The following is a 12,500-nucleotide window of genomic DNA, read 5'->3' as shown; positions in this document are numbered from 1 at the left end:
GTGTGTGTGTGTGTGTGTGTGTGTGTGAACCTCCTCTGGGTGTGTGTGTGTGTGTGTTTGGACCTCCTCTGGGTGTGTGTGTGTGTGTGTGTGTGTGAACCTCCTCTGGGTGTGTGTGTGTGTGTTTGGACCTCCTCTGGGTGTGTGTGTGTGTGTGTGTGTGTGTGTGGACCTCCTCTGGGTGTGTGTGTGTGTGTGTGTGTGTGGACCTCCTCTGGGTGTGTGTGTGTGTGTGTGTGGACCTCCTCTGGGTGTGTGTGTGTGTGTGTGTGGACGTCCTCTGGGTCCTGTTCCTAACTCTGGTCTGAGAGGATTTGCCTTAGTGGATGAACACCGTGGAGAGGATAACACTCAGCCACGTCCACAGGCTTTACTTATGGCAGTAGTGTTATTATTAACAAGGAATAACACTTTAGCCCACAATCACTTCAAACTCAATTTGAAGTGGGGTTCTAACTAAATGAGAATAGGAAACAAATATTCATTTATTGTATTATTATTCATATTATTGTAAGTATAATATAGTAGTATAGTAGTATATGTATTTTATAACACTCAAGCATATAGACAGGAAGAATGCTGGTATATGAAGGCTCAGGTGCGAGTGCTCAGGTGCGAGTGCTCAGGTGCGAGTGAGGCAAAGCCTCTGGGTGCAGGAGGTAGAGCCGGCGTCTAATGATAGCAAGGTTGGCAGATCAGCGGTTCGAGCCCCGGCTGGCCACACGTCGAAGTGTCCTTGGGCAAGACACTGAACCCCAAAATTGCTCCCAATGAGCGGGCCGGCCTTGCATGGTAGCTTGTCGCCATTGGTGTGTGAATGGGTGAATGAAAGGCCATTGTAAAGCGCTTCGTAATAAGGCGCTATATAAGTCAGTCCATTTACCATTTAGATATGTGTGGCCCACCCGAAATAGACACCCGAGCCCAAAACCCCCAGAAAAGACCATTAAAGGGTTTGTATGGCATCCTCACTGTTTACCATGTGTCTATTTAAAGGAGGAGAAAGAGCTTCATTCACCGTGTAGCAACATGATACACATAAGAGGTACATTAGGGGAGGCTGGTGGAGGTGTGTGTTTGATACCTTTCCTCATTCCACATGCATTACAATGAGCAATGCTTCCCCTGAGGTACATATACAGTACAGTCTATATGACATCATTAGATACATTGAGCTACCCTGACAGACTATACCAACTTCCAGTAACACAGAGAGGGTTAAACCGGTATCTAACCCTAAAACCCTTAAAAACAGACATAACTGATGCACGGAATTACATTGCATTGATTGTAGGAAAATTACAACACTCTTCATTTCAGTTGCAATTAGTTACATCACATTTCCCAATCAATTAAGCCTGCCTTCTGGCTATGCAGCTTAACCAAATGCCAGTGAGACTCCCACATAAGATTACCCCCCCCCCCCCTCACACACACGCACACACACACACACACACACACACACACACACACACACACACACACACACACACACACACACACACACACACACACACACACACACACACACACACACCTTACCGCTTCCTTCTCTTTTAAGTAATTCTATCTTGTCTTGCTTTGTCTAACACATTCACCCATTGCAGGTCTCCCCAGTCTGTCTAAAATTGTAATGACGCAAATGAGTGAAGAATGTAACATTCTGTCAACCAAAGGGTAATGTCTAATCACTATCATAATTGAGCGCAGGATTTAAACTTTAAAGCCTAGGCAGGCTAATGTCCCGTCCCACCTCTCCCTGAAGCTGAAGGCGCCCTCCCCCGCACAACAGATAGAGTCGACCCTGGTAATACTAGGTCATTACAAAAGTGATTACGCAGTTACTCAGTATTTAGATTGTGTTTCTTCTTGTTTTGAAGGAAAGACAGCCTTCATCTCATCTACGTTTTTTTCTTCCATAGATCGTCCGCTTCCAGCCAGCCCCACATTCTTTACAAACCCAACGTCACAGAGGGCGTCTCTGTGTTCCACTGCCCCCGCCCCCCGGTCCACGAGGCCCGGCCAACTGACAGTTAGAATCACCGCCTTCAGCTAACGGCCCCGATCCGTTTTCAACCCCGCTTATCCCTTCGCCCGCCCGGTTTGTCGTGTTTCGCAAGCAAAAGGGAGGCGACTACGTCTTTGCTTTCTCGGCCCCATCAATCATTTTAGGAAATATCTATGAACGCCCATCAATTACACTACTGGCTGTAAATCGTGAAAGGAAAAAAAAAACATCAAAGTTTACCGAGGCCTCTGAGCTCCTCCTATTCGAACGTGGCCTCACAAAGGATTTGCCGACGTTCGGGAATTCCGCCTTTCATTCCTTTTTTAGAACAGCGCCAGACGGACAGGCCACGCCTCTTTCTTCATTTGTCAACACAAAGGGATTTGACAACACTCCGAGAAGACCCGCCCTACATGTCCAAATATGGTCCGTGTGCCCATACACGGCGAACAATCGATCCGAGTGTAACCTTTTCCCTTCCTTATCCCGTTTATATGGTACGTTGACTTCCGCTGTCGATGTTAAAGCAGTGCTATCATGGCGGAGCGCGTTCAGCAGCCCCCAGCCAAACGGCTCTGCTGTAGACCGGGTTATAATACGACATGTCGACAGGGCCAGCGGGCCGGGGGACCGTTATGTGGCGGTTCGGGTACGGCCCAGGGTGGGTCGAGCAAAACCCAGAGCCCGGAATCTCTTTTGGACATCGCGGCCAGGAAAGTGGCGGAGAAGTGGCCGTTTCAAAGGGTGGAGGAGCGCTTCGAGCGGATCCCGGAGCCTGTTCAAAGGCGGATCGTCTACTGGTCTTTCCCCAGGAGCGAAAGGGAGATCTGCATGTATTCTTCGTTCAACATAGGGGGAGAGGAGAACGGAGCTAGCGGGGAGAATAGCGACGAGACGCGGCTGCCTTTCCGACGAGGCATCGCGCTGCTGGAGAGCGGCTGTGTGGACAACGTACTGCAAGTCGGTGAGTGGAGCATGGATGGACCTGCGAAAACGGGATGAGAAAATACCGCATTTGTTTCTTTATTGAGTTTGCAAAGTGAACACTCACACACACAACATGAAAATGTGTTTAGACCACGAGTACATCAGAAATGAAATAGGAAGTCTGTTGAATTAGGTTCCAACAAAGGGTGGGATGAGGCGACAAAGGGGACAGCCGACTACGGGGCTTTTAAATCGGCGAGCTGCGTTGGCGAAATGTGTTGGCTAGACGAGCAATGTCTAGACAAAATTCGAAATGTTGCTTTGCTATCAATATCTACTTCCAATCAAATATTATATTGGCTTTGTGTTATGCCGATACATGTACTCGTCTGCTCGCCAGATCGACCCTACGGGATATTTTTTGCCTGGGTGAAAAAAAAAGATCATTACGGAAGTAGACTGGGGCTTTAATAACTGTGGCCATATACTTGGCTCGGATGCAAACATTTGTTTTCTATTTGCACGTAGACACCGTCAAGTAGTCCATACTTTGAGCTGAAAAAGATCGAGCTTTTTTCCTGAGCTGTGTGTCGAAAATAGACCGTCAGGGCTGCGGCTTGTCGACTCTGTTTATGTCCCGAAGTGAAAGGAGGCATGGGGGAGGAGAACACAAACCGCTCAGCTGAATTGACAGTTCTTTAAAAAAAAGAAAAAAAGAATCATGGCAACCGATTTCTTTAACAGAACGAAGTCTAGTTTCTAATGACATTCGATTATATCGTGCAATCAAAGCATTTTTCTTATTTTAATGTTCTGGGTTTTGGAGCCAGGCTCTGAGCTTCCAGCCTATTTATCGAGTGCGCATATCAAATAGCCGTGAGGCATTCCTATTGAGAGCTTGGTACTTTGTTCCCAATTTCATGTTCATTTGTGTCTTTTCAGCTTTCTGTCACCCTCCTAAAAGGAAGGCAAACAAAAGCGCCTTTTTTATTTCTTTTCACTGCTTGTTAAATAGAAGAGATTTGGAATGGTGATTTAAAGCCACAGTGACTCTTTTTTTTTTTTTAATGGACCTGGATTTGCCCACATTTGCAGCTAATTGGTTCAAGTGTTGTTTATTTTTCCTGAGCCAATACATCATATTCAGAGTCCAAAATGACGGTTATAATAAGTTGCGAAAAATAGTCAGGATAAATCTTCTCCAATCAAACATACCTGAATAAACGCTTGGCCACACATTGTACCCCACATACACCTGCACCCCAGGGTTTTACTAAATGTCACAGGGTCATACATTTGATGTCGTCCCAATCGGTGCATCCCTGAGATGTGCATTCAAACTCATGCCATCGTCAGATCTTTGTTGTGAGTTCATTAGAGCTTAGATTTGCCGCCCCCCCCCCCCAGTCCCCCACCTTTGGAAAGCGCTCATGATTTTAATCTCATTACTCTGCATGGTTAATTTGAATCTGCAAACGTAATTTTCTGCATGGCCATCCTTCCCCTCCTCCTTTGAAAGCAGTGGGGTTCAGGGGTGGCTCTGGGCTTTGAGGCCTAGCTGAAGAGCCCAAGGGTCTCTCCAGGCAGCTCACAATAACACACTAGGCCTAGGCCCTTTCTGGCCTCCATATAGGGCTTAGGACCTAAGAGCTATGTCTTTTAATATTAAGATTCCTTCCCTAGGAAGAGGCTTTCCCTTGTTGTTCACAGTATGCTATGCAGAATGTGTTCAGTTGTTTTTCCCCCCAGGCAAAGACGTGTGTTGCTGTGTGTGTGTTGCTCTGTGCGTGTGTTGCTGTGTGTGTGTGTGTGTTGCTCTGTGAGTGTGTTGCTGTGTGCGTGTGCGTGTGTTGCTCTGTGCGTGTGTTGCAGTGAGTTGCTGTGTGTGTTGTTGTGTTGGGAAGCTGTGTACGAATGTGTGCCAAACAGATCCATAACTATAATCTTCCCTCAGGTCTACTCTGAGTGACCCCCCCCCTCCTCCACAGGCAGTGTGGGAAGATTGCATCTTTTATTTATCACTTCTTGGCACTATCTTTCCAGCAAATTCCAGGCTGGGGTGCAATCAGCCAATAAACCCTCCCTGTGTGTGCACTGCTGTCATTCCCCATCAATAGCATGCAGATTGAGTCCTATGTGTACACACACACACACACAAAACTACTGTCCATGTTTTTCTAATTGTGTTAGTGGACCTGGGTTAAAGAAAGGTAAATGGTAGGCTATATGGATTGGTTGTAGTCTCTATTTCCATCCCAAGGGCATCAGAGGGGCCCATCCCCAGGTTCTGGCGCTGCTGACTGGGGATCCGCTTATCAGCTGGGTGGTACAGCAAACATGTCATCAACATGTCTCTCCTACAGGTAGGCTAGCTAATTTGGGGGTGGGAATACCCTCTGACGTTTTTGCACATAGGTTAGCCTATGAAAAATACAGTATTACATGTTAATAATGCATTTTATCAAGATGATCGTGCATTAGGCTGCCCTATTCTTTTCTAGCACTGCATCTCGTGATCAGTAATTCACCTTGTAAACCTCCCACACCTGCACTCAGGGTCAAGTTCACCTCCACCTCCTCCCCTTCACCTTGTTGACCCTCCTCCGTCTCTCCTTCTCTCTCTCTCTCTCTCTCTCTCTCTCAGCCCCACGCACGTTCTGTCTGTTTCGATCTGTTCCTGCTTTATAAGGTCAAAGGTCATACAACTGCTGATCCTATTAGTTTGGAGTGTTGTCTGTTATCGATGGGTTGTGTGTGTGTGTGTGTGTGTGTGGGGGGGGGGGGTGTAGGAGGGAGGCTTTTTTAGCTTCTCCTCCTTACTCATCTGCTGAGGGGACGTTTTTTGGGGGTGGGAAAGAAAGCAGTCTTCAGCTGGTTGTGGTTATGAAATGATGTGATGTCGAATTTGACTGGTGTTCTATGGAGACTGTTGACAGAACAGTGGGGACTAGCCTATCCCTGCACCTTGTTGTCAGCGACTAGAATGCCGACAGGAGTGGACAGAGTTTGGTTAGATAAACGATTCTAATCTAGCTGAACATCGTAGACTTGTACGTAGCTAATGTGGCCCATGAATTCAGAGAGGCGTCGTGCCTTAACCCAGCGATGATTTGGTGTTGGCATTAACCCTGGCTTCACTGGGAAACGCTTCAGCGTATCATCAGTCATGGAGCAATCTCTTTTGTTAGTGTAAGCCAAGCATTTCTGCAATGCCTCGTCAGTGGGTTGCTCTAATTATATTCTTGCACCGCTAGTCATGCATGGAAATAGCGTTACACACAGCCATTTCGGCGGTAGAAATGCACGCAAACAATGCATTTTTGGGTTGAGGTCCGGCCTACGGGCTTTAATGTCGGCCTCCGGCTCCCTCAGTGGTCTGAAATGACTTCCTTTCCCCATATTTTGTCCGTCGTCTTGATCTGAACGGATCTGAAAGAAACAGGACAGGTCAAAGCCAGCCTGGGTCTCCGCCACATTGCTTTCCCCTGTCCAGAGTTTTCGGATCATTTTGCTTAAATTTGGTGTGCATGTCTGCGTGTGTGTCTGTGCGTGCGTGTCTGTGTGTGTGTCTGTGTGTGTCTGCGTGTGTGTCTGCAATGCATGTGTGTGTGTCTGTGTGTCTGTGTGTGTGTGTGTGTGTGTGGCGTCTTGTGAATCAGCTGTGTCTCTGCCCCCCGTCCGACCGTTCTTCCCAAAGCTAATAATACGCTGCCTGGCCACTCGTAATAAAGGCACCTGGATATCTTCAGGCCATTTTCTTCTTCTCATTCTTCGTCTTCTTCTTCTTCTTCTTCTGCTTCTTCTTCCTTTATGGACCGTAGTCTTCCCCAGCACTAGCTCTGTCGGCACCGTGGACATTTCTGACATTTTGTACACAGCTGTGCAGAATTTAAGACTTGCCACTTAAATCTGGCAGGGGCCTGTTGCTTTAGGGATGGCGGGGATGAGGCAGTGAGAGCTACTGTTGGTCTGGGGGAAATGATCAAAGCCTTGTCCTGGGAGTGGGTTTGATGGTTCAGGGACTTTGAGAGGGAGAGGGAGAGGGAGAGGGAGAGGGGGAGAGAGAGAGAGAGAGGGAGGCAGAGAGACACGCACACACACACACACACACACACACAGACACACACAGACAGACAGAGAGAGTAGTAGAGGTAGTGTAGTGTGTGTCTCATCAGACTGGTGGGTCGGTAGGCCCGGGGCCTGGTTGTGGCAGTAGCATGGCAGAGTGTCACCACACAGTGAAATCTCACCATCTTCTCTTCAGATCCCTGTCAGGGCTTTGATGTCCTCCTGCCACAGGGAGAACCCAGCCCAGTCCACCAAGACAGAGATCCCACACCAGTACAGTATAGCCATTCTAGCTAGTCGCATAGCATACAAGTATTCATACTGTCTCTTCTGATTTGCAGTTGCATCAATTTAGGATAAATGGGTTGTGGTGATTGACTCCCCTGGGGTCCGTAAGTGTTAGCAAAACCAGACCCGCGCAATGTTGACATTTAGGTTTTTTTGCGCCATCAGAATGTCGTTTTTGGATGAAGAACACATCACGTTTGTACTCGAGTATTAGATTTATTTTGCTCTTTGGTTGGTGAGCTGCTGATAATGGAATGCGAGGCAATCTGATTGGAGCACAGAGCAGTCTTTATCCCGTGTCTGTTCAGAAGGGCATTTAGGCTCCTGCTGAAAGGTTCTACGCACACAAGGGCAAAACAAAGTAAAACTCATTTGAGTTTTTCCCAGAATGCGTGGAGCCATGGATAACCTGTGTCTCTGTTGAGTGGAATCAAGGTTTTAAAGAGAAAATGTGGACTTTAAAAGCCTAGTGTGTGTGTGTGTGTGTGTGTGTGTGTTCCCCTGTGTGTGTGTGTTCCCGTGTGTGTGTGTGTGTGTGTGTGTTCCTGTGTGTGTGTGTGTGTGTGTGTGTTTGTTCCAGTATGTGTGTGTGTGTGTGTTCCCGTGTGTGTGTGCCCATGTGCCCATGTGCCCATTTCGCCACAAAGGGAGTAGTCACGTGTTGAGTTGTGGTTTGGCACACCGACATGCTGCAACAATTACGTGATGTTACAGAGTCGGAATCAATTCCAGTCATTAAGGTTGCGACGGAGAGGAATTCACTGTTCGTACGCTAATGGAAGTGTGTATCTGTCTCCCAGGTTTGTTTACATTCTGCAGTTTGTGTAGACAGCAAGTACGGACTTGCGTAGCGTATCGAGAATCAGGTGGCAGAACAGTGAACTGTCAACTGAACTTCAAGGGAGTTCTGCAGCTCTGAACTCGACAGATGGAAACAGCTTCTTTCTCCTGGAGAGGAATCTAGGGGGTCTCTTCCGGTTCCGTCTCGATCTAAATAAGTCACGCACACACACACTCTCACACACACTCTCACACAGGCTCTCATACACACACTCACACACACACACACTCACACACACACTCACACACACACACACACATACACACACACACACACACACTCTCACACACACACTCTCACACACACTCTCTCACACACACACACACACACACACACACTCAACACACTCTCACACACACTCTCACACACACTCTCACACACACTCACACACACTCTCACACACACTCTCTCACATACACTCTCACACACACTCTCACACACACTCTCACACACACTCTCACAAACACTTTCACAAACTCTCACACACACTCACACACACACACACACACACACACACACACACACACATACACACACTCTCACACACACTCACACACACACACACTCTCACACACACTCTCACAAACACTTTCACACACAAACTCTCACACACACTCACACACACACACACACACACACACACACACATACACACACATACACACACACTCACTCTCACACACACTCACACACACACATCTACACACACACACAGACTCCTTCTATTGTGTCTCTAAACCAGACTTGTCTGAATGTGTATTATTCTCCCATCGTGATCACCGCTCTCCCCTGCTTTCTGTTCAGTAATTAGCGGCTAAGTGCTTGGGCGAGCGCTCCTCGACCTCACGGTCAAATAACAACAGAAGACGCCGCCGTGCCTCGTCACCCACTCACGGTAAACACCGGCGCGTCCTCCTCCACGTCTCAGCCCGGCTACCGTGGCGACCACTCGTCTGTAGAGCTCTCCTCGCGCCCCCTCAGCGCCCGTCTCTCGGTGAATAACTCAGACGTCAGTGAACAACCGATCCTTTTATATACCGTAGCGTAAGCTACATCCAGTCAGGCTACAGACCTACCTGCGCACATACGCACACGCTCACACACACTGGCTCAACCCAAAGAGGGCTGCTTTGAAGCGTCAGATGGTAGAGGTTAATATGGAATCTCCGTAATGCATACCTTCTGTACATATGGCATTGCTCCGTACGGTCTGTGCCTGCACCGCTTTCATATACGTGCGTGCAGTCAGAGTTCAATGTTTTTAACGTTGTATTTCTTTTGTGTGTGTGTGTGTGTGTGTGCCCCTGTTATGTGAGAGATGTGACCAAGCCTGTTGTTGAATTCCACAGTGGTAAAATGGAGGATTGTTGATGAAATGTTGAGAATGGAGATGGATGTGTCAGCCTTGTTCTCTGGGCCTCGCTCTGGGAATCAGATATGTTTCTTCAGGAGGACTGAGGGTGATAGAGGTTATCAAAGGTAATATGCCCTACACACACACACACACACACACACACACACACACACACACACACACACACGCGCATCAGATATGTGTGGTCCTACCAGATATATGCTCTGATTAATGCAGACCATCTCATCTGTCATCCCAATCAATGTGTCGAATGGATGAGGAACGCACACACACACACACACACACACACACTCTGTTGCTGACAGATTGTTCTGGTATTGCATGCATGGAATAGGCAGATATAGATCTGGAGGCTTCCATTTGAACATAAATGCAGTCAGATATATTAGTCATTAGTCAGTCAAATATAGCTTAGAAAAGAAAGAAAAAAATTCTAGTTATTCAGTAAATACTTTTATAAAGAGTCTCGTTCAGATATGAAATCGACTTCACAAGAGATGGCTGGTTGCAGTGCCAGAGATCGATAGAGGAGATGTTCTCTTTGTAATATGGCTGGGATCCCTTTTTTCAAATATTTTCTACCCTGCCTAGTGTTCCTGTTGTTGCTGAGTCTTGGAGCTCTGCCTAGGTATTTTCCAGGTCAGTGTCAGACACTCCATGGAATGTGGCCGCAATTCCGGAATTCTGTTTCCACACAGAGGGAAAGGGGATGGGGGGGGCGGGGGGGGCTTGTGCTGCCTCGGTCCTGAGTTCTGGTGAACAGAGGCACACACACACGTATAAACAAAAGAAGCCTACTATAGGTAGTGCAACACGGATACTACATGTTGTATACTTCAGCGTCCCCTAAACGTCTCTGCAGGCAGCAGCTGTGTTTGTACGCCCAGGTGTTTCGCTGGGTTAATATTTGGTTAATCTCTCGCCTCAGATCCTGCAGGATTGTTTAGCTCCCTCTCTTTCATCCATCCATCTCCCTGATCTGTATTCCTCCGCCGTATCTCTCTATCATTAACCTTCAGTGGAGGAGAGAAGGGGTTGGGGGGGGGGGGGGGCAGGCTCACCTCAGTCTGGCCTCGTTTGGTTTTATTTACGCCCAGACACCCATCTAACCTCATGTGTAACACACACACACACACACACACGCACACCGGCGCTGCTACTGACAACTAGTAAACACCCCTCCTCCTCCTCCTCCGCGGCGGCGGCGGGCCTCTGGGTAGAGGTGGCCCCTGTTAGAGGGGACGTCTGTGGAGGGCTGTTTTTCCCCCAAGAGCTCTCGGCAAGTCAAAGCCTGCCGTCCTCAAAGCAGGACGGGAACACCGGGCCCCACGGAATGGTCTCTGAGGAGCCCCCCCTCCCTCCCCCTCGGAACTAGGAAACCGGAACCATGGAACCGAAACCGCCCCCCTCCGTTGGAAGTATTCCAAACACACTTGACACTATGTCGCCGTAGAACATTCCACACACACACACACACACACACACCGACACGCCGGGTTTAGTAGAACCTTCTAAAACACAACAGACACACACACACACACACACACACACACTTCTCTAGAGACCTGCTGGAGTTTTTTTTTTTTTTTTTGCCTCGAGGTTCCACAACAAAAGAAGAAGTGTACCTAGGGAGAAGTTGAGAACAGGTAAATGGATGTAGGGGGGAAAAAACAAACCCCTTTTTCCAGCGCGCTGCCGTCCCAAATCCTGTGCTCTTCAGCGGGGGCGGAGGACAGCGGACCTCTCTCTCTCTCTCTCTCTGTATGTGGAGCATCCAGCCCCACCTCCTCCAGCCTGAGTGTTAATCAGAAGCTGCTTATGACCACTACTTACCTTTTTAATGGGGACTTAAAGGTGCCATCCATCAGAGGCCTGTTACCACGACTACCAGCTACAGCGTGGCTAATGAAGACTGATGGGGCTTATCATCAACCTTCTCCTCTCCCTCTCCTCTCCTCCTCTCCTCTCCTCTCCTCTCCCTCTCCCTCTCCCTCTCCCTCCCCTCTCCTCTCCTCCTCTCCTCTCCTCCTCTCCTCTCCCTCTCCTCTCCTCTCCTCTCCTCTCCTCTCCTCTCCTCTCCTCTCCTCTCCTCTCCTCTCCTCTCCTCTCCTCTCCTCTCCTCTCCTCTCCTCTCCTCTCCTCTCCTCTCCTCTCCTCTCCTCTCCTCTCCTCTCCTCTCCTCTCCTCTCCTCTCCCTCTCCCTCTCCCTCTCCCTCTCCCTCTTCCCCTCCCCTCCCCTCCCCTCTCCCTCTCCCTCTCCTCCTCTCCTCTCCCTCTCCCTCTCCTCCTCCTCTTCTCCTGCCCACCCCCTCCAGACGTGCGTCAGACCCCCCCAGGGTGTTGGCTGTAGGGCCTAGTGTTTGGAGCGGTCCTGGAGGGAGGACAAGCCTTAACAGTAGGGTCCCTGGGGTAGTGCCCTGTGTGTGTATGTGTGTGTGTGTTGGTTCTATGGGCCAGGTAACACTGGGTCCGTCTGCTCGTGGTCTTTATATAGCAGCCAGCGGGGCTGGGCCCGGGGAGAGGCCTGATGGCGCCGGGGCGTTCACTGGGCCAAACACCCAGGAGGAGGCGGGGGAGAGGGGGAGGAGGCAGGGGAGGGGGGAAGGGTCTGTGTGTATGCGCACACACAGACCTCCATATGTGAATCGTGTCACTGTGTGTATGCTAACTACGCACGGGCGCAACACGGAGCCCCTCTGTCCCTCTGTCCCTCTGTCCCTCTGTCACCTAGAACCAGTCACTTCCTGCTTTAACCCCCTCTTCTGGGACCCCCCCCCCCCCCCCCCATTCTCGATTCAGACACACACACACACACACACACACACTGACGGCAGGGGCTCCCAAACAGACGCACACAGCAGTGTTTCCTCCAGGAATTTTTACAATGGTGGCGGGTAGTGCTGACCGCGCGCCCGCGATTTTTCCGCGTGCACGCGCATGAAACGCGCACGCGCGCTCAAAACAACGACGTAATTTCAGCCAAAACTCGAGGA

General features: G+C 49.2%; 1 protein-coding gene across 1 annotated transcript in view; it reads left to right on the top strand.

The window, feature by feature from the left end:
• Nucleotides 1-2,545: 2,545 nt before the first annotated feature.
• LOC308154913 (zinc finger SWIM domain-containing protein 6-like) overlaps nucleotides 2,546-12,500 on the top strand; it is a gene marked incomplete at its 5' end in the record, with an annotated part of 57,009 nt that continues 47,054 nt past the window's right edge. The window contains one exon of the mRNA XM_080528130.1: nucleotides 2,546-2,972. Coding sequence (XP_080384256.1) covers nucleotides 2,546-2,972 — 427 coding nt within the window. The remainder of the gene's footprint in view (nucleotides 2,973-12,500) is intronic.

This window comes from Nansenia antarctica, assembly GCF_963989245.1.
Source record: "Nansenia antarctica genome assembly, chromosome: 4".
In the NCBI taxonomy this organism is placed as follows: Eukaryota; Metazoa; Chordata; class Actinopteri; order Argentiniformes; family Microstomatidae; genus Nansenia; species Nansenia antarctica.
This window is presented reverse-complemented; position numbering and strand designations above follow the sequence as displayed.